At 44.7% G+C, this 23,901-nt stretch overlaps 1 protein-coding gene across 1 annotated transcript; it reads right to left on the reverse strand.

Annotated features, from left to right (window-relative positions):
* Positions 1-347: 347 nt before the first annotated feature.
* EEF2 (eukaryotic translation elongation factor 2) lies at positions 348-20,919 on the reverse strand. The gene is made up of 15 exons (XM_040336492.1): positions 20,814-20,919; positions 12,494-12,708; positions 11,022-11,203; positions 9,412-9,623; positions 7,854-8,035; positions 6,823-6,928; positions 6,586-6,699; positions 5,747-5,885; positions 5,440-5,635; positions 4,428-4,686; positions 3,643-3,750; positions 2,842-3,195; positions 2,135-2,317; positions 899-1,031; positions 348-678 (listed from the first exon to the last, which is right to left on the reverse strand). Exons 1-15 carry the CDS (start codon positions 20,814-20,816, stop codon positions 485-487), a joined length of 2,580 nt encoding a protein of 859 aa, XP_040192426.1. The 5' UTR covers positions 20,817-20,919; the 3' UTR covers positions 348-484.
* Positions 20,920-23,901: the final 2,982 nt, after the last annotated feature.

The following is a 23,901-nucleotide window of genomic DNA, read 5'->3' on the forward strand; positions in this document are numbered from 1 at the left end:
GGTCGGGTAAATAGCTGCGAGTCGGCGCCCGCTGTGTAGAGCTGACTGCGCAGGGGCCGACTCGCAGCTCGGCTATTTACGGAAATCTGGCGACGCGCCTTATGCAACATGGGAACTGTTTCACCAGACGTCAATCATCTAACCCAGGGTTAGGAACACCCAGTCCCGGAAGGAATCAGAACCGGGGAGAAAAAACCTGCATACTGTAAATGTTAGTATCCTGGATGCAATGTTAGAATTTTTTAGGGTGAACCCCCGCTTTAACTCTATATCCAATTGCTAGCAGGTTTACTCCTTTTGTGCAGCATAGCATATTCACAGTAAAAAGAAAAATGCTCAAACAACTCTTTACTTCTTTTGAGTTTTTATTTTTATTTTTTTCGTCTTGTTTTCCTGGGCAAACAATGTGCGTGGCGTCTTATCAGCAGGGACAGACACTGCCGGTGTAGTGAGCTTGGTTTAATGAGAATGGCGGGCAACACCGTTACAATTTATCCAAGTAGTTGTCCAGGGCTGGGATTCCTTCCTTCAAGCCTTTGCGTTTTCGGGTTTCAGTCACCACTTGTGCTGGGCGAGTGTTGGCCTCGAAGGGGTCTCCAGGAAGAATTTGCCAGTGGTCAAACACACACTGAGGGAAGGCCTGACCACCTGTGTTAGACCTGAGATCAGCAGTGAAGCCTGCCAGAGAGAAATAAAGTCAATTAAAAACAGTCATTTTGAATCTTACAGCCAAGACAAAGCATACAGTGTGAATAGAAGTCAAATGTTTGTGCCAATGTGTAAATTCTGATTTGAAATTGGAGGCAACCAATGTATATGGCGCATTTAATTTAACAAGTTATAAAACATGAAGGTAAAGACGCATGCACAAGTCATATGTACAAAGTAACGAACATACCGAATGATTCGTTGACGGGAAGATAAGCTTTTACAACAAACATAGGGGTTCCGGCCACTTGGGACTCCTCAAAGACGTGTCCACGCTTCCTGTTCAGCACACCATAGATGCCACCTACAACTTGTTCTGGACACTGGACAGAAGAAAGTATATATTATTAATACACATGGATTTATTTTTCTGCAATTATGTATCTGCCTAGTGAAGTACGTAAAGGATAAGAAGTTTACATTTTTAAAGTGCAGAGTCCACCACCTGAGCTCTGGCTGCATCTAATGTTACGCGATACCTCTTCCGTGCAAGGCCTCTTGCACACTATATTCTTACTTGAGCATTTACTTTCAGACTTCATATGCATTATGAGTTATCACGTGTGCGTTATCTTTGCGTTTGTTCGGCACAATGCAAGTGAACTTTTGCGCACATAAGGTGTAAAATTACTGACCAAAAATAGATTTACCGAAGAATGCACAGCTCTCGTTTGTGCATGGGCACATTACAATGGGCTGCATTTTGGCCCAGTAAAAGGCTATACCAAGCTCCCCCCTCCCAAGCTGCAGTGTACAAGAGGCTAAATTGAATACAGCATTATGCTTCTTTGTGTACACAAACAAATTCAAGACCATGCACCAGCAGAGCTGATTACCAAGATATAGTAGCACTCCACCTAGAATGATTTCAAGTGTAGCTGTAGTTTTGCACCAGCAATATGCTTTAAAGCAGAAGTTGATAGAATTTTAGTAAACAAGATCTTAATGTTTTTTTAAAGGGAGGTATGAAAGCACATCAAGGCTTTCAGTGCCAAGCTGCAGTTTGGCAGGTTCACCCAGTTTCCCCTTAGAGACTTTCTACATGTCTGTTTCTGGCACATTTTGTGAAGGGCACCAAAAGTCCTGTATGCTGCATCTTTGGTGCGTATATATTATATATATATATATATATATATATATATATATATATATGTCTATTTTTTTCCTTTAAAAAACATGGAACAAGTCTCCCTCATCTCAATCTACAACCAGACAGGGGAAGGTTGAGGAAGCCTCAACACCTGAAAACAAGAAAATCACTAAAGTATTCTATTAGAAAGAATAAGTGCATTTAGAATTCCTCAACCCTCTCCAACATGTCACTGTAAAGGTCCTCCATCTTCCTGTGTAAAGTTTTTGTAGTTATTGTGCACTCTCACATCTGCAAAACTATTGGAGGCAATTTCCTGGCAAGTTATCCGCTTACCTGGATCTCAACCAAGTAGATGGGCTCCATAAGCCTGGGCTGGGCAGTGATGGCAGCAGCATAGAGGACTCTTCTTGCAGTGGGGATAATTTGTCCACCTCCACGATGTATGGCATCAGCATGCAGAGTGACATCATGAACATCAAACCTGACACCTCGCATGTTCTCTTCACACAGAACTCCCTGCACAAACATTAATAAAATGTAAATACAAAACAAGGGGGGGGATAAAAATACATCTAAAGAAAAGATAGTATATGGCTTGGGTCACATGTTCAGGTGCAAATTTGTTGAATGACCCCCCTGAACAAAAAAACAAAAAAAAAAACCCCACCACAGGACTGGGGCCTTGCAGATATGAACACATTTTCATTAAAGCCGGCTTGGTTCATGCAAATTGGATATAGTTAAAAAAGCATCCCATTTAAATATATGAACCAAGCGTAAGATGTGTCAACTTAATTGCAAATTCAGTTGGTCATGCCAATAGCCTTTTAGCAAGGATATCAAGAGTAATTTTTTTACTACAGGATCCAATTGCTGGCATACCTTCAACACTTTTCTTCTACAGTAAACAAGCTTTTTTAAATTAAAGTACTACAGAGAAAGTAGGCAACTGCCAACCCTTTCCCCTGTAGGCTAAACCTTTGAGGGTGCCAAGTAACTAAAGTTAAAATTTGTCTTCTAGCTACAAATACTTTACTTGCCTCTTTGGTGGCCCACTGGAAGCCAGCAACAACACTGTCCTTGATCTCATTGAGGTACTGGACTCCTTTGGTAACATCAACAAGGACGTTGGGTCCTGTTCCATCAGGGCCAAAGCACCAGATCTTCCTGGCCTCTGTCACATCCCATTCGTACTTGTCTGTCAGGTAACGGGCACGCAGCTTCAGATCCTGCCGGGAACTGACATCTCCTTTGTCAATATCTTCAGCCAGGCCATCAGGGAATGGTCGGGCTTTCATGTACAGACGGTTGTGCTTGTTGGGGGACTTGGACAAGCAGAGCAGGTAGGACTCTTCGCTTACAGTCTCACGGTAAGATACGACAGGGTCAGATTTCTAGAAACCAGTAAAAAAAAAAAAATTAGTTTTATTTAAAGCAGTTCCCTGCTCATTTTACAGGAGATAACTGGCATGTTAAAGTCTGTTAGTATAGAAGGCTGGGGGGGGGGGGGGGGGGTGTAGCTTGTCTTTTATATATAGAACCAAGCAAAGGTACACTGGATAAACTGCTCTACATAGACTGTCAAAGGCTCATTCTCATTAAATGTTGGGTGTTTGCTTAGAGACCCACCAAGCAATCCAATGAATGTTAATGCATGTTTAAATAAACTGAGGAGAGTGTTCAATGGGGCTGGCCCTTTAGTGAGGCATTAATAAACACACTGCTCATGTTATGAGGAAAGCTGTGTAGCAAACTTGGTGTGGCACTAAACCAATGTTCCTCTACCCATTGTTCCCAGACATGCCCATCCAAGCATTACACAGAAAACACATTCTCATTACCTTGATGGGAATACAGGCATGGTCCTCTTCCAGATCTTTAAGGCAGATTTCCAGATGAAGCTCACCAGCTCCAGCAATGATGTGTTCTCCAGACTCTTCAATTATACACTATAAAAAGACCAAAAGTTGACCAGCTTATTCAAAAGGAAACACTAAAAGCAAAAAACACACCACATAATAAAACTGAATGAGAAATTGATCATTGGGTCATGTTTTTTAAAGGACATTTTAGGTTCACTGTAACTGCTTGTAGACCAGCCGCCATCATACTGCAGCAGGTTGGCTGTCCTGCACAAATTGTCTTAGGTGCAATGGCAGGCTTGCACCTGCTGTGGGAGTGTGCCGGACGTGCTCCAAGTCTGCCGGTGACCCGCAATCACCCATTACAGAGGCAGAACAGGGAACTGCCTTTGTACACAAAACATTCCCTGTTTGAAAGGTGACAAGTCAAATCTACTGTTCCCAGTGATTCATCATGTCCCAGTGAGTCCACCCCCTACAGTGGGAACACATTAAACCCCTTGATAGCCACCTAGCGTTAACCCCTTCCCATGCCAGTGACATTTACACAGTAATCAGTGGCAATTTATAAATGGCCTAAACTGATGCAGTTTAATTAAAGTGATGGTGTTGTATTGCACAAAAATGGCCAATCCTTCCAGGGCTGGAATGGTTAAAGATGGCCAATCAACTTCAAGAGTAGTTCGAAAAACATCCTTCACTGAAATGTGCACTAAATATGCCGGTTGGTTGTACTGAAGCGTAACGAGAATTCAAGGTCTTACCTGCACCATAGGATCAGACTTGGCCAGACGTTTCAGACCTTCAACCAGTTTTGGGAGGTCAGCTGGGTTTTTTGCCTCAACTGCCACACGGACAACAGGGCTGACACTGAACTTCATGACACGCATGTTGTGGGCATGTTCAAATGTGCTGATGGTTCCAGTTTTCACCAAGTACTGGTCAACACCAACAAGACCGACTATGTTTCCGCAAGGGACGTCCTCAATGGGCTCAACATAACGACCCATCATCAGGATGGTCCTGTGGATCAAGAGTGTACAAAATATTGTGTCAGATATAAAAAAAAAAAAAAAAAAAAATTAAACCAGACATTCTTCAGATTCCCATTTCAGTGTTTTCCCACCTTTTCAACCAAGGCACTTTTTAAAATCTGTCAGAATCTTGAGGCACACCAAAAATTTGGATTTTTTTTTGCCACTTGCTATTTGCACAGTGGTTTGCAAACACATTTATTTTTGTAAAAAATTCACTTTAATGAATTAAAACAAAACACAATATATACCTCAATCTTTGGGTATAGTGTGAAAGATGATGTTATGGTGGGTAAATAGATACCCAACATGTCATGCTTTAAAATTGCGTACACTCGTGGAATGACAAACTTTGGTACTTAAGCAACACTTTAAACACCTTGTCTTAAACTTTCTCTTTTCACTGTCCCTTTTACATTCTTTTAGTTTTTATATCACTTTTAATGAACTCAGTGATTGGACATGCGCAGTAGAAAACAGTCTAAAACTGCAAGGCTTCCCTTAGTAAGGATGCCGTTGTCCGCACCTGGAGCCAACAGATGGGTCAGCTTCAGGTGACAACATTGCATCCCTGGACAGGTAAAAGGTCCTTGTATTAGAAGTTAGCAGCTATAGTTTTTCTTAACCAGGCTAGAACTCTGCTTTAAATCACATTAGCTTTTTTTTTTAACCCTTTCAGATGTGCTCGGGATTTTTTTTTTTTATCTATACCCAAATCACTAATGCAGCCAGTAAGAATTACCTCTGAATAGGTTTCAAGTAGAGATCCTCCTTCTTGCCTGGTGTGTAGTTTGGACCCATAATACGTACTTTCTGGCCTGTAGATACAACACCAGAGAAGACACGGCCAAAGGCATAGAAACGTCCCTTATCAGTTGTAGGCACCATCTTGGAGATATACATCATCAGGGGTCCCTTAGGGTCGCAGTTTTTCACACCTATGAAGAAAAAATAAGCACTAAATTTTAAGGGCTACTAAAAACACCACAAGGAGCTTTTTTAGGCAAATAGATTGAGCAATACTGCCAACATGTCAGGATTGGTCTTACCCATGGCAGCTTCATCATCGGGTGGTCCCTCATACAAGAGCTCACAGCGGTATTTCTGTGCAGTAACAGGTGATGGCAGATGGATTGTGATCATCTGAAGCAATGCATCACCAGCGGGCAACCAGCGTCTCATTACAGCCTACAAGGATACAATAGAATTACATCAGACTGGACCTTGCTAAATAAAAATGCAACTAAATAAACAGCTATAATTTTCAGCAAATGCTGCAGTTTTGCTCTGATCTTGCAACTGCCATGATGGTGCACATGTAATTAGTTATGACACCAACCACTTCATAGCTTGACAGTACAAGCAAAATGAGTTATATTCTAGGAACGCAACTTTGTGACACTTTAATAGGTTTAGTACTGCTTTATAAAGTTTAATGTATTTAATAAGACTAGATGCAGCAAAGGTGACAGGACTTTTCTAGACTGGCAGTGTTGGTAGGGAAGATCTTATACTACCCCCTTTATCCTCAAGCATTGTCGGTGTCTGTAGCGGCTGTCCGCGCCGAGGCAAATTAAAGTGACGAGCTACAGTGACATTTCCCTAATAGATCCACTTTAATCCAACCTGTTCTTTATTACCAACATATGTCAATGGTCTGTTATTTTAGTAGATGCAAAGCTCTGCCTCCCAAGATCAGAGCCTCCAGTAAAGAGAACTGGCTAAACAGTAGTGATGTCGCCAAACCTCATGGGACTAGTACTTGCGACAAGAGGGCAAGACCCACACTAGGAACACATTAAAGTTCTAAACAGTTGAACCACCAGTTCCTTTGTGGAAAGGACAGAGGTGGCTGGCCAACACAACTATTTTGGCAGCTGGCCCATACCTTCAGAAGTTGCTTTCCTTCCTTGTCTTTGTCCTCTGCATCCAGCTTAATATCCAGCTTCTCAATCAGTTTGGCAGTTTCATCTTTCTTGAAGTTCATGATGGCATCAAATACCTGGAGACAAAAATAAACAACCTCAGCATCTCCACAGACCCTCATATCACAATGCAACTGCACCCTCATAAACTGGTTTTATGTTTCAATGATTTTTAATTAAACCGTTTTAATATGCCTTACCTTGAAAATAGGATCCAAAATAAGTTGGCTGAAGGTACGTGGTAACTTCTTTCCATCAGGAGAGGATGCAGACTTGCTGAATTTACCAGTGGATGGATCAAAGTACCTAAAAGCAAGTGTTTGTTAGTACCATGAACATAGAAAAGGAAAAATGTATACATCTATAGATACATTTAAAAAACACCCCGACAGGCCACTGTACTAACCTTGCATGGTTAGTACAGCAATCTCCTACACTGAGCAGTAGTGTTCTGAAAGGGGGTGGCCTCCCCACCCGAACACTCTGCCATTGGCAGAACGAGCTGATGGGAAGTCAGCCAACTGCTAGTTTTCCCAGCATGCATGTCTGACAAAAGCCAACTGAACAAACCACACATGCCGAATGTCAACTTTTACTTGCCATGACATTTGGCCCATGTGTACGGGACTCAAATCTGTAACCCACCTCAGTATTCATCAGTTTTGTCCTAGTTTAGGGGAAGAAAAAAAAAAAAAAAAAAAAAAAAAAAAAAACACCCCACCATATGGTTTCATATAATAGATGTAGTTAACTGAGGAGCATAACATTTTATCCCCCCCACCACCACCACCACATTTGGCACCTTTCAGGGGTGGTGCAGATACCTGTAGGTATTTGCATTACTTCTGGGTATAGACTCCCACCTTTTTGCATCACCCCCCCCCCCCCTTTGTGTTGTGGGAAACAGTTCCCAGAACACAGCAGGGACCAGCGAGGATGGCGCAACATGACTCGCGCATGCACAGTAGGGAACCCGGGCAGTGAAACCGCAGCGCTTCACTTTCCGATTCCTTCACCAAGGATGGCGGCAGGGGGAAGCTAAGAGATAGCTTGGCTTTGGCTGCTGACACCACGGGAGACCTGGACAGGCAAGTGTCATTTTTTTAAAAGTCAGCAGCTGACGTATTTATAGCTGCCAACATAAAAAAAATTCCGGTGAACCTCCGCTTTAAAGAGCACTGATCTTAATAGTGACACCATACAATTGAGTAAAAGTTGTAGGCCTACATACCTGTCTCCCCAAAGCTTCTTCATCATGTCTTCTACTTTCTTGGCACGTTCCATTGATGGAAGCTGTGCCTTCTCTCCTTTGGCAGCAAACTTGGTGACATACATCTCAGCAAACTGTTTCAGGGTGAAAGCCCATCCGTGCAGACCGGAACCGAAGCCGACTGTGCCAATTACTGGGTCGATCTAAGAGCACAAGGAAAACAAGTAAAGATGACATTCTGGCTAGCAGACAGACCAAAAGGAGTTCAATGTTTGAGCTTCTGTCAAGGAACATGCATATACAAGTCAGACATCCCAATTTGCATACTTTATCTGGGTTGAAGACAATGGCTCAATTTAAAAAGAAAGTATAATCTGCATTTTAACCATGCAAATCTTAAAGGGTTTGTAAAGGAAAAAAAATTTATATATATATATATATATATATATATATATATATATATATATATATATATGTTTTATATATAACCACACATGTCATACTAACCTCCACTGTACAGTTCGTTCTGCACAGAGTGCCCCCGATCCATGTCTTCTGGGGTCCCTCGGAAGCTGTCTCGATCCTCCCCGCAATTAGTCACCACAGTCACGCGAGAGCTCACATGGTGGTCACCAATAGCGGACGCGCTCCCGTGATACAGCGAGCGGCCATAGCCGCTCACTGACTCAGACCCGCTGCATCACTGGATGTGATTGACAGCAGTGCCAGTCAATGGCTGCGCTGCTCTCAATCCATCTGTGCTAGCCAATCAGCGGCGAAGAGAATATCGGGAACACGCGGGACTTCGAGGGGTCAGGCAAGTATAACGGGGCTCTGTATAACGGGGCTCTGCAACATCAGATGTTTTTTCACCTTAATGCATAGATTGCACATTAAGGTGAAAAAACATTTTCCTTTACAAGTCCTTTGAAGATGTCAGACTAAATATGGTAGCTGACACTACCTTTCAGTCACTGAACTCGCAACAAGCCAACACATAGCAGCTCTACGCTCTGAACTAAACCAGTTCCCTTTAATAACTGTCAAGATAAACTCCATTTTCATGAGAGGTGTAGTGAACCCAACTAACTGAGTTGCAATATAAGGATATAGGGCCAGTGGCAAGGGGATTTGGGTTTGTTGGATATCAGTTTGAGATGCTTTTAAGATAATTCATTGTCGGGGCACCTGACCAGCTTTTGAGTTACTTCATAATGTTTAGCATACTCAGATTTTTCATGGAATTCCAACTGATACAATGGGGCTGACAAAGGCTTTAAAGCAGTCACTGGACAGTACTAAGCAGTCCTATAAAACAGTTGTAAAAATCAGTTTAAGTGGCAATTGAAGACAGTGCACTAAATTAAAAACACGTAATTTAAAGTTTAACAACCATAAAGTTAAGTCATAGGGTCGGTCGCTCTTCGCTACAAGACACATTAACAGCAGACCACAATGTCAACTACAACTCTGCAGAATAGCATATGAGCGCTATTCATCAAGATGATCTCCAGTTCCCATCTGGAAGTTCTGTTTGCTGCACATAGATAGTCTCTGCACATCGATCACACCCTCTTACCATGATGTTCCCCATAGGTCCAGTCTCTCCCTCTCCGTAGGTAGAGATGATGACGTTGACATTTTCCACTATCCTCTGGAAGGTCAGGTACAATGATTCAGGCTCCAATTGAAGTTCCAGCAGAGCTCGGTCCATTTTATTCATCATGAGAACTGGCTTGATTCTCTCTGCAATGGCCTGCCGCAAGACGGTCTCTGTCTGTACGCACACACCTTAAAAAAAAAATAGAACATTTTAATAATTTTCCAGCTAGGTCATTTAGGTGTCTTATGGCGATTATCAAATGTGGCAGCAACACAGCCAAGCGTTTTTGTAGACATATATTAAAGTAAAGATTAGGGAACTGTACATGTTGTGAAAAACTAGCACAAAAAAAAAAAAATGCAAACTTAAATGTGCACATGAAAAGCAAGCATAAAGTCCATATGTGAATGAATCCCAACACCAAAACAGAATACTTGAGATAAAACTTGTAGATCTTCCACCACGAGTGCTCAGTATGAAGATGGCCCACTCAGCTGTACGACCTCTTTCAGGACGGTCAAATAAACGCATTGGGAACACCAGATTGGTTCTGCCAACGGCATAAATCCACTGCAATCTGGTGTTACCAAAGCATTTGAATACCATGTAAAAAGGGTCATACAGCTCTGGTGAGTGGCCATCTTCATACTGATCACTCGTGGTGGAAGATCTACAAGTTTCATCTCAAAGCATTCTGTTTTGGTGTTGGAATGTATTCACATATGGACTTTATGCTTGCTTATTTTCTCATTTATGTGCACATTCAAGTTTCATGCAGTGTTTCTTTCTGCCAGTTTTTAAACATGTATAGCGCATTATTATTATTATTATTATTATACAGGATTTATATAGCGCCAACAGTTTACGCAGCGCTTTACAACATCAGGGAAGACATTATAGTTACAATACAATTTAATACAGGAATGATCAGAGGGCCCTGCTCGTTAGAGCTCCTTATCTTTACAATTCTACAGTTTAGAGATTTGTTCACTTTAAAGGGGTCAGCTGTTGGTTTATATGTTCTTATCCCCAAAAGGCACCTTTTTGGTATATATTTTCACATAAGATTATGAAACTTAAGTACTTCCATAAGAACACAACTCCACACTAATACACCTGGCCAATAAACTGGGTATTTGTGCATAAATTGCAAGTTCTCTTTTCGCTTGTCAGGCACCGCTGTCTCCTATGGAGCGATTTGATGAAAATGGACAGCATGTCTGTTTTTATCAGATCCGATCCGCCATGGACGGATGGGGACGTATCCCCATGCATCTGTTTTTTTTTAACAGTAGAACCATGCATCTGTTTTTAGCGGATTGGATGTCAGCAGACATGTCTCCGCTGACATCTGACGCTTCATCCGCTGTCAAAACCGACAGGCGGATCTGAACGGTCCGTGTGAAAGGGGCCTTACTTTCTTGGATCAAGTAATACTTTCAGAAATAAAAATTTAATGTTACAGTAGTTCCCCCTCTGAGTTGAAGGGAATTAAAAAAAAAAAAAAACACACACACAATATTAACCATTCCCTGCTCTACCCAAAGGGTTTTTGGAGGAAAACAAGTAGATCCTTAAATTTATACCTGATACACAGTCAACAACGACAAGAGCACCGTCTGTGACACGGAGGGCAGCAGTGACCTCAGAGGAGAAGTCTACGTGTCCGGGAGAGTCAATGAGGTTAATAAGGAAACCAGAACCATCCTTGCACTGCTTGATGAAAGCCAAATCCGGTTCCTGGAGCTCATAAAACAAGGAAATTGCCCTGTGAAAATAAACAGCTGTTAGGGAAACATCGGTACGATGGTGGTTGCCTAAATTTTACACAGGTGGGACCAACGCTATAGAAGAGGGTTATCTGCAGCAAGCCTCAAACCATTGATCACACAGATATAAAAATTAGAGCAAAAATCTTACCAACTGCTATAGCCACATTTTATAGCTATACAGTGATAGAGTGCCCTCTACTCTAGCCAGTGATTTATCATGCTTGTATCTACTTTTGTCATCAAATATGCGTTAAATTTCTGCCTTGTGAAAAAAAGCTCTGCCTTGTCGAACAATTTTCTGTTAACCACTTGCCGGCCAGCTGCTGTACTTTTACTTTTGAATATCCAGCAGTGTGGTGGGGAGAGAAGGCATGCTCTGACTCAGCAGAAAGACTGCCATCTATGCTGCAGTGTGTCATGTGCTATATAATTTTTTTATCTGCAAAGCTGTAGTTTAAAGTACAGAGTGCCAAGAGAACCTATGCAGCAGCAAGACAAGTCTGGACAAATCCAGGAAGCCATTGCAACTAATATATGGCTAGCATTTCCAGCAGAAGACAAAAATCCAATTAGTAACTTCTACTGGGATCAAAAACCACAAGCTGTCAACACATGGTGCAAACAGGCCCTTTGTAGTTAGCACCATGGTCATAATAAAGGTGCCACTGCAGACCAGCTACGATAGTTGACCCACTTAAAGAGGATGTGCCACTAAAAAAAATTAAAAGCCAGCAGCTACAAATACTGCAGCTGCCGACTTTTAATATTAGGACACTTACCTGTCCTGGAGTCCAGCGCCATCCGCAGCAGAGGACGAGCGATCGCTCGTCACTCTGCTGCTGCCCCCGCCATCCTCGGTGAGGGAACCAGGAAGTGAAGCGCTACGGGTTCCCTACGGCGCATGCGTGAGTTGCGCTGCAGAAAACATGAAACTGTGGCCGGAAGTGGGTGCAAATACTTGTCTTTAGACAGGTATCTGCACCCCCCTCCCCCCTGAAAGGTGTCAAATGTGACACCGGAGGGGGGGGGGGGGGGGAGGGTTCCGATCAGCGTGAGTTCCACTTTAGGGTGGAGCTCCGCTTTAATCACTGCAGTTACCTGTAGGTTATTTTTTCTATTTACAGGCACATAACCCAGTTTGATAAATAAAGGTCCACTGAACACAGATGGTGATTGAGCGTAGGGTGTACACTAGGACATCATATGAACATCAGCCTATAGAGGGTGATGTGACAGCATCTGCAGAAGCCATAATGCCCATTGTGAGGATGGTCAGCTGTACTCACGTGGATTTGATGGTGATACAACGTTCTTGCTCATCTTTACGTGTGTCTGTGAAGCGAGTTTCACCAGCTCTGGAGGAGGCGATGATCCCGGCTTTACACACCAAGGAATCCGTCAAGGTGGATTTGCCATGGTCAACGTGAGCAATCACGGACATGTTTCTGATGTTGGACTTTTTGTCCATGATCGCTCGGATCTGGTCTACGGTGAAGTTCACCTGTGAGGGGAGAAAAAAAAAAAAAAAAGTTACAAATTGCCGAACATTCACACAGCAGAAAGCCCTCTAACATACCCCATGTGGTGGACTGGAATTAGAACAAAGGTTACCATCACTGCATTGCTTTAAACATGCTTTGACTAATCATTTTAAGCATGTTGTATCCAGTTGGCCACACATTACAATCTGTACAATCTCCTTTTGATTAATGCTGAATCACCACTACATAAGCTTTTGTACAATTTTACAGATTTACCATCTATGCAAATATGTAGCTTGTTTTAGGCCCCCCATTCACACCCAAGCGATTTTCTGCTTGAAGCTCTAAAAATGCTCAAGCCAAAGCCCATTCATTCCAATGGCCGTTCTCATCCGAGCGTTCTGACAAGCTTTTTGGCAGATTGGGCCCAATAGACTTCAATGAGAACGCCTGAGTGCGACATGAGCACTTTAAAATCGTTTTGTGCTCAAACAGCAGCTCTCATCTCCCCCCACCGCTTTCTATTAGCCAAACAAAAAGTCCCTTGATATGCAGCCTGTGTCACTTGTTGAGATTTCACCTAAACCTTCCCCCACTGAAGTGACCTAAAGGACCAAGCATTTTTATAAGGTCAACTGGAAGTGCCCAAAAAAAACAATTTTTTTTATCAAAGACAGAAGTGTAGATATTTACTTCTCCTGCAGCCGGCACAGCACAATACCACTCCATTGGAGAAATTCCAACTGGAGGCTGGTGACAAGTTGCTCATTCCTGCAATTTGTCACGTGGTATTCATGCAGCATTTTTTTTAAACACTGTCACAATATTTAACACAATTTTTTTGGATAATGCAAAAGATGTTATGCCGAGTAAATTGATACGCTGTGCTGTAAAATTGTGTACACTCAAATGGCGTACTTAACCACTTAGGGACTGCCCCACGTACATTTACTGTACAGGGTGTTTCAGGATAAATCACGTACCTGTACGCAATTTCACCCTTCCTGGTCTGGGGCACACACTTGCACCGCCGGCGACCCAGCTCCTGCTGTGACTGGACACAGGAGCCAATCAGCGGACATCGGGACTCGCTGATCTTTCCCATGGCAGACAGAACATGGGTCTGCCCATGTAAACAAGGCAGATCACTGTTCTGTGACAGATCCTGCGTTTCTGCCAAGCAGGAACCCAGATCCGTCTTAGGCTTCATGTACACTGCTGCTGGTAAACATATGTTTAGGAGCAGTCAGGCTGCCCTTGAACTCTCCATGTCATCAGGACACATTCACAGGGTTGTTTATAGGCAGTTACGTTTAGAAGCTTTTTCCCCCCCAGAACACCACATATTCAGGACAAATGTTCAGAGGCATTTTAAATGCCAAACGCCTGTATGTAACAGCTTGTAAATACGGTAACTCATTTAGCCCGGTTTAGTTGATAGGATCTTAATAAAAATCCCTAAAACGTGGCTACTAGGCTAGACTGGATTATTGATCTTGCTTTAACGTTCGTGGCGATACCTCACGTGTGGTTTGAAAGACGTTCAAATTTGCGAGCGCGACTTATGCATTCGCTTCTGCGTGCAAGCACTATGTTTATTTTTATTGTTTATTCTACAATTTCCCTTAATTTTGCTTTTTGGGGGGGGGGTGTAGAGTGGTCGGGTCACCGGGGCCAATCCGTCCATCGATCAGGTACAGGCACCACCATTGTAACCAAGGGAAACTGGCAATAGAACCTTCAGGCTTTACAGCAGGTCTACTGCACAAGGCGCTCTGATTGGCCCCATCATCCCCCAGATGGGGGGGGGGGGGGGGGAGGGGCTCACCGCTGAAGATGACACTGCACCGCTGCCAAACTATGACAGAAGTACACTATGTACTCCAAAGAAGAAATCTAAATAACAAAGGGTTGAAAAGGTGGGTGGAATGCCACTTCAAGTACAAGGCAGTTTGACAGTTCAAAACCCAGCAAACTGCATCTGATTAGCAAGGCCTTCTTATACCTCAACAACCTTGATGGTGCAATAGATCATTTTACCGTTTAGTGACTGGCTGCACCCTTAACTATCAGCATTTCCTTTCATCTGAACAGCCGGCTACAAACCATAACAGCAAAGGAAGTTAAGCTCAGCACACAAACCACTACCAAGCTACACCAATTTAGAAGAAAATCTAAAGTTGTACAAAAGCCGACATGGATGGGGGATAGTCTACGGCTACGCCATGTAGAACCACTGCTGGCCCAGCCAGGAGTCCAGTTTATTGTAGACATCTAGCTTCAGAAATTTGAGCTACTGTCATGCAATGAGAGTAAACAATTGTATCCAAAGCTTTTGGATCTGCTGGTTTTGAAGCTATTCACCCTCAACCACTTTTGGCTGCATTCACATGAGATTCTGGATTATTTCAGCCTGAGGCTGGGTTCACACTACTACACTACTTTCATCCTACTTTGCTCTGTGTTCAATGTTTCCCTATGAGAGCGTCTTGTAGCGTCCTACACAAGTCGGTCTGACTTTGAAAATGCTCCCTGTACTACTTTTGGTCCTACATTGATCCTACTTCAGGGCCCATTGAATATCATTGAAGTCGGACCAAAGTAGTATCCTGTTCATAAAAGTAGGATGGATGTAGGACCAATGTAGGATAAATGTAGGACCGATGTAGCAGAGCAAAGTAGGATGAAAGTAGTGTAGTAGTGTGAACCCAGCCTTAAACATTTGCTTTAATCAATTAAAAACACCAGCTGAAGTGGAAAGAAAATGACAATTGTTTTCAAATTGAGGAATTCACAGAACAGCTGTATTAATACTGAGATTCAATTACACAGGTGGACTCTATTTACTAATTATGTGACTTAATTGGGACCACTAGATTTTAGTTTGGGGATATCTGAGTAAATGGGCTGAACACACTTCAAATAATTGTAAAAAGTACTCAAATTTTTTCATGGCTACAATCATTCATTCTCCTTCCACTTCACAATTATGTGCCACTGTGTTGGTCTACAACATAAAATCCCAATAAAATACATTTTTGGGTGTAACGTTTCAAAGTGAATACTTCAAGGCTGTAGATAATGAGGCTTACCTATAGGTAGAAATCATACATGGGAGTTTAATCCCACTGTAATCATTTCCTCCAACTGTTGCAATGCCGACATGCAGTGCTTCCCAGCTCTGTCCTCAAGTACCCCCAACAAGCCATGTTTGCTGGTTTCCCTTTATCTTGCACAGGTACTTTAAAGAAGTCAATGACTTGGTATTTTGGACAGCTATTTTATCTAAGAGAAATTCCCAAAATATGGCCTGTTGGGGTTACGTGAGGGTTAAGAAGCACCGTCCTACAGCAAACATACTGTAGAGATTTGAGTCACTTAAAATAGCGAGCTTCCAAACTGCTAACAGCACAATAGCCAAGGTGTTTATTAGACAGCACTGGGGTCCCGGCTACAATTCCAAACCAGCCTGTGTTCAGACAAAATTAAACAGTCCCAATAGCTAAAGGGGTATGGTTCTGAGAAGTGCTCTATAAAACAGGGAGGTATGTCAGCAGTATATTTATTGGCTGCAGGGACTACACAGACATGGGGTGGTGGGTAATACGGGGAGAATAATGCTCTGTGCTGTCAGGAGCACAGCACCAATCTACATCAGTTCCCCAATATGTGACAGCAACAAGAGATCACTTCTTGTGAGTACAAAGTTAGATATGAACAGCTTTATTGTGCAATTCATTCCACAAAAATGTGTCCTTCCAGGATTACGTAACTCTTCCCTCCATCACAATCCCATGGCAGACGCAGAGCGGCCTCTTTGCAGAACTAAAGATTCCAAACTTTATTTCCTAAAACTGGAGAGTGCAAAGTCTGGTGCAGCTCTACATAGAAACAATCAGCATCCAGGCTTTTGTGGTCAAAGCTTAATTTAATAAACTGAATTTAGAAGCAGATTGGCTACCATGCACAGCTGCATCAGGATTTTACACTCCAGTTTGAGAAGCTACCCCTGTGTGACAAGGCTCTGGCCCAAGCAGCAATTCCAAGGCTTGTCACTTGTTTTAGGTCAGCGAGGCCAAACCTAATCAGTGAGTCACTGCTGTGGAACATGTGGCAGGGAACGGCCGCTTACATCACAGCCCGATTGCAGGTGATCTGCTCTGTGCCCGAGGACAAAAACAAAGATACGACGGGGACAGTGCAGCACCACCCTACTATCTAGGTCAGACAGGACACCATTCTTACCATTGCCAGGGTGAGCTGACACAGGGAACCCCATTGTAATCAGTGAGTAAGCCGATGGTGCATGCACATTATATAAAGTTCAGTTCTATCTGGGCAGAGAGCATTTATCAGTGAGGACAGACTACAGCACTGTGCCCTCTATCAATCACACAGACTACTACAATAACGTCACCCTTCTCTCACTGCGGCAGTGTCCCTTATTCTACCTCTGGAGAAGAAACACTGCAGTAGTGCTTCCCATAGCTGTGTACTAGAAGGTAATAGACTGCAGTGTAAAAAGCTGTATGATCATTGCATCACACTGCCGCCATCTCAGACTGCAAATGCAGCAATTCTCTCCCCCTTCAAATATCAGGCAGACTAGAGCGCCGTGTACCCCAGAGACTGCTGTGTCATACAGGCTGCAGCAATCCATCACTGCAGGGCCATTGTCTGTATGAAAGCACAGCTACAGGAGGGGAATTACACAGTGACGGCTGTGCCAAGGCTGGGGGGGCAACTAGGTCTACCCCAAACTGGTTTACAATTCACCCTAAATACTGCCACAGAAATAAACCTATAGCCATGTCGCCTATACCAGGGCAACATTGCAGCTATACCAGACAGGGTGATGTCTGCAGGGACCACAAATTGGGCACTTGGGGGTCTACAATAACAGGCCTTCGTCACTTTCACATAGGACACATGGAGAAACAACGCAGAATCTATCCAGGGCAACAGAAACATGCCAGCTGAGGGCCACATATGTCTGATATATGATCCAGACACAAAATAGGAAGTAGAATAAAACACTATCCTGTCCCCACTAATTCATCCATTAGTGGTGTCATCTTGTGTAATTGAGGGGGGCCTCAAATGCAACCCCAGCATCTCCAAGATTTGTACACCATACACATGATTCTATAGTGGGAGGGGGCAATGTACACCAGGTCCCCTCCCAACTCCAACCTACCATCATCAGTATTAACATACAACCACCACTATTCTTGTCCTGGCCCCACTTCCTGTCCCTGATACCTGTCACAATCCCAACTCCAACCACATTTTAATTATCCCCAACCCTGATAACACACCTCCGAAATCCTGATATATTCCCCCACCTCCCCCCCCATGCTCCTGCCCCTCTCAGGTCCACATCTTCAATCCTTTCTATGTTAGCCTCCCTCCATTATACATCAACCACTTTTAATGATCCTCCAACTCCTTCCCCCCACCCGAGATACAGGGGGGTAACTATCATATTTGGGATGCGAGATGAGTTTCCAGGGTTTGGTATTAGGGGTGTCATGGAAATGTGGGGGGGGGGGGAATATGCAGTTTGATTTGGGGGTGACAGTTAAAAGGGATAGGAGGAAAAGAGGGCTATAAGGGATAGGAAGTAGGAGGTGTGACACTAAAAGGGACTAAACCATATTGGAGGGAGGGGTGTGTAAATATCAGGATTTGGGAATGAGAGGTAAGGGGATGTGGGATCATTGAGATGGAGGAAGGGGGTGGACTATGAGGGATAGGAATTGGGGATGTTACAGAGGACTGGGCCATATTGGAGAGGGGGTTCAAATAGGAATGTGACAGAGGGGACTGGATCATATTAGGGGGTGTTAAATATGAATGTGACAGAGGACTGGATCATATTGGGGGGTGTTAAATAGGAATGTGACAGAGGACTGGATCATATTGGGGGGTGTTAAATAGGAATTGAGGATGTAACACAGGACTAGACCATATTGGGGGGTGTGACAGTACCAAGCCATATTGGGGGGGGTGACACACTAAGACCCCTTTCACACTGGGCCGGTTTTCAGGCACTTTAGCGTTGAAAAAACAACCTGTGAAGCACCTGATGAAGCCTCGTCTGGAATCCCAATGTGAAAGACTAGTGCTTTCACACTAAAGCGCTGCGCTGGCAGGGCAGCAAAAAGCAGCTTCTTTGCAGCGTTGAACACACTGTTCCTAAAGCCCCCGACCCATTGAGGCGCTTTTTTTTTAAACACCAAATCGCCCAAAAAACACCCCAGTGTGAAAGCTTTACCAGCATTTTTCAGGCGCTTTAGTGTGAAAGCACTCAGGCTTTCACATTGGGATTGCAGATGAGGGTTTTCAAGCGCTATTTGTTTTTACGCCAAAGCACCTGGAAAACACCCAGTGTGAAAGGGGTCCAGGGGGGGGACTAAACCGTATTTGAGGGAGGGGTGTAAACATCAGGATTTGGGAATGAGAGGTGAGTGGGCGGAGGGATAGGTTAGAACTGGACTTGTGAGTGGAGATGGAGGAAGGGGGGCTGTGAGGGATAGAAATTGGGGATGTGACAGGACTGGGCCATATTGGGGGGTAAATATGAATTGGGGATAAGACAGGACTGGACCATAGGGGGGGGTGACACAGGACTAAGCCATATTGGTGGTGTGACAGAGGAATGGACCATATTGGGGGGGAAAAAAATTAATAGAGATAAGACACGACTGGACCATATTAGGGGGGAAATGAATTGGGGATAAGACAATGGACTAAAGCATATTAGGGGGTAAAAAATTGGGGATAAGACACAGGACTAGACCATATTGGGGGTAAATATAAATTCTGGGGGGGACATGACAGAACTAAACCATATTGGGGGTTAAATATGAATTGGGATAAGACACAGGACTAAACCATATTGGTGGTGTTACTGAGGACTGGACCATATTGGGGGGGGGGGGATTAATTGGGGATAAGACAGAGGACTTAACCATATTGGGGGGTAAAAATGAATTGGGGATAAGACACAGGACTGGACCATATTGGGGGGGGGGGGGGTGTGACAGGACTAAACCATATTGGTGGCGTTACTGAGGACTGGACCATAATGGGGGGGGGGGGGGGATTGATTGGGGATAAGACACAGGACTAAAGCATATTGGGGGTAAAAATGAATTGGGGATAAGACACTAAACCATATTGGGGGGTGTGACACAACTAAACCATATTGGGGGGGGGTAAAAATTAATTGGGGATAAGACACAGGACTGGACCATATTGGGGGCAAATATAAATTCTGGGGGGAAATTACAGAGGACTAAACCATATTGGGGGTGTGATAGAAAACTAAACCATATTGGGGGTTAAATATGAATTGGAGACATGACAGGACTAAACCATATTGGCAGTAAATATGAATTGGGGGGGGATGTGACAGGAATAAACCATATAGGAGTATTTGGAGCTAGGAAGGGGGGGTGGAGAAATATATTTTACACAACAAAAAAATCCCACACGCACTAGAATCATTGCGCACACATAAAATGTAGGACATTGCCCTCTATAGTGCCCAGGCAGGGTGGGGGAGGGGGTCCCCAGGCGGGTCACGTGGCACACAGGTGAGGAGAGAAGCCGGGCGGTGAGGAGACAAGATGGCGGCGCAGAGCTCACAGACCGGCTCCAGTCACGTCACATGGTGGTGGGGGGACCGGTACACGAATACATCCCCCTCCCCCCGGTATTCTCTCTATAGTGTGGTATAATAATCCCCCCAGTGCTGACAATAGAGAGGGGGTCCTCTATGGCGGACATGCCACGTCAGGCGGGTGAGAAGGGCGCCCCCTACAGCGCTGCCCGGCTCTGTCATGGCGGACACGAGTGACGCAGCACGGCTGAGGGGGAGACAACGAGGCCCCGGCCTGGAGGAACCCAAGAACACCGGATCCCCGGAGCAAGGACGCCGCTCCCTCCATAGACAATGGCCGCACCACCTCCCCGGAGAAACAACAGAGAGGAGGATGTGGCGGGGGATTCCCGCTTCTATGTCCGCTACACCCGGCAATCCTCACCGATACCCCCCATCCCCGGATAGCCCTGGCTCCCCTCTACACAAAGCGCCCACCGCCGCCCCTCCAGAACTCACCATGGTGGCAGATGTCTCCGGATTCTCCTGGTACAACGGAGCTTGTGGAGACGCCTCACTTATGGAGGGCACGGAGAAAAAGAAGGAAGCGGCGCGCTGACGTCACGCCAAAAGCTGAGGAGGGCCGCCCGCTGATTGGCGCGCGGGTCACGTGGTGCCGGCCGGGGCCGGAGGGAGGGGCGGGATCGAGGAGGGGGAGGGGAGAACGTGTCACTCCCTGATCACCGTGACAACGTGATGCAGGCAGAGAATAAGGAGCTGCGGAGGGCCCCGCACAACACGAAGCGGCCAATGCGGAGTCCGCTGTATGACTTCATGGTGTCGCAGCACCAGGAAGAGAAGAATCCATCACATACCATCCCTCTTCTCTGACTGATGACGTCATACATGTGTCTCCTACAGACCTCCACACCAATGTATAACACACACAATCCCTCTTCTCTGACGTCATACGTGTGTCTCCTACAGACCTCCACACCAATGTATAACACACACAATCCCTCTTCTCTGACGTCATACGTGTGTCTCCTACAGACCTCCACACCAATGTATAACACACACAATCCCTCTCCTCTGACGTCATACATGTGTCTCCGACAGACCTCCACCACACTAATGTATAACACACAATCCCTCTTCTATGACCGATGACGTCATACGTGTGTCTCCGACAGACCTCCACACCAATGTATAACACAGGCAATCCCTCTTCTATGACCGATGACGTCATACGTGTGTCTCCTACAGACCTCCACACCAATGTATAGTATACACAATCCCTCTTCTATGACCGATGACGTCATACGTGTGTCTCCTACAGACCTCCACACCAATGTATAGTATACGCAATCCCTCTTCTATGACCGATGACGTCATACGTGTGTCTCCTACAGACCTCCACACCAATGTATAGTATACGCAATCCCTCTTCTATGACCGATGACGTCATACGTGTGTCTCCTACAGACCTCCACACCAATGTATAGTATACGCAATCCCTCTTCTATGACCGATGACGTCATACGTGTGTCTCCTACAGACCTCCACACCAATGTATAGTATACGCAATCCCTCTTCTATGACCGATGACGTCATACGTGTGTCTCCTACAGACCTCCACACCAATGTATAGTATACGCAATCCCTCTTCTATGACTGATGACGTCATACGTGTGTCTCCTACAGACCTCCACACCAATGTATAACACACACAATCCCTCTTCTCTGACGTCATACATGTGTCTCCGACAGACCTCCACACCAATGTATAACACACACAATCCCTCTCCTCTGACGTCATACATGTGTCTCCGACAGACCTCCACCACACTAATGTATAACACACAATCCCTCTTCTATGACCGATGACGTCATACGTGTGTCTCCTACAGACCTCCACACCAATGTATAGTATACGCAATCCCTCTTCTATGACTGATGACGTCATACATGTGTCTCCGACAGACCTCCACCACACTAATGTATAACACACAATCCCTCTTCTATGACCGATGACGTCATACATGTGTCTCCTACAGACCTCCACACCAATGTATAACACACACAATCCCTCTTCTCTGACGTCATACGTGTGTCTCCTACAGACCTCCACACCAATGTATAACACACACAATCCCTCTCCTCTGACGTCATACATGTGTCTCCTACAGACCTCCACACCAATGTATAACACACACAATCCCTCTTCTATGACCGATGACATCATACGTGTGTCTCCTACAGACCTCCACACCAATGTAAAAACACACACAATCCCTCTTCTATGACCGATGACATCATACGTGTGTCTCCTACAGACCTCCACACCAATGTAAAAACACACAATCCCTCTTCTATGACCGATGACGTCATACACGTGTAAGGGCAAGCAAGGGTTATTACCCTCCCTTACTCTATACTTCAGCGCGGCTCTGTATCCGGCACACTGGTCTCGGTGAAGGGCCAATCACAGCTGATCACAATGAAAACAGACTTGATGGTTATTAGCAGTACTTTCCTGATAACTGGCAAGGGACAGGGGACATGTACACAGATAATCAGGGCACTGATCATGAATGCAACCCCATCAATGCCCATCAGTGCCACCCATCAATGCCTCTTCATTAGTGCCCCCTCATTAGTGCCACCTATCAGTGTGTATCAATACCTCCTCATTAGTGCCACCCATCAGTGCCACCTATCAGTGCCTTCTCATTAGTGTCACCTATCAGTGCCACCTATCAGTGCCTATCAGTACCTTCTCATTAGTGTCACCTATCAGTACCTCCTCATTAGTGCCACCTATCAGTGCCACCTATCAGTGCCTATCAGTACCTTCTCATTAGTGCCACCTATCAGTGCCTCCTCATTAGTGCCACCAATAAGTACTCATCAGTGCCACCTATTAGTGCCTATCAGTACCTCCTCATTAGTGCCACATATCAGTGCCCATCAGTGCCACCTATCAGTGCCTCCTCATTAGTGCCACCTATCACTGCCCATCATTGCCACCTATCAGTGCCTCCTTAGTGCCACTTATCAGTGCCTACCAGTACCTCCTCATCAGTGCCTACCAGTACCTCCTCATCAGTGCCACCTATCAGTGCCCATCAGTGCCACCTATCAGTACCTCCTCATTATTGCCACCCATCAGTGCCCATCAGTGCCACCTATCAACACCTCCTCATTAGTGCCACCTATCAGTGCCTCCTCATTAGTGCCACCTATCAGTGCCTATCAGTGCCACCTATCAGTGTCTCCTAATTAGTGCCACCTATTAGTGCCTATCAGTACCTCCTCATCAGTGCCACTTATCAGTGCCCATTGGAGCCACCTATGAGTGCCCATCAGTGCCACATATTAGTGCAGCCTCATCAGTGCCTCCTGATCAATGCCCGTCAATGCCGTGTCATCAGTGCCCATGAGTGCAGCCTATAAGTGCCCACCGGTGCGACCTCATTAGCGCACATCGATGAAGAAGAAAAATTAGATATTGTCTTTTTTTTATTTGTTTACCAGAAAGAAAAAAAAAACCCAGTGGTGATTAAATACCACCAAAAGAAAGCTATATCTGTCTAAAAAGAAATGA

This window comes from Rana temporaria, chromosome 1 (genome assembly GCF_905171775.1).
Source record: "Rana temporaria chromosome 1, aRanTem1.1, whole genome shotgun sequence".
Taxonomy (NCBI): domain Eukaryota; kingdom Metazoa; phylum Chordata; class Amphibia; order Anura; family Ranidae; genus Rana; species Rana temporaria.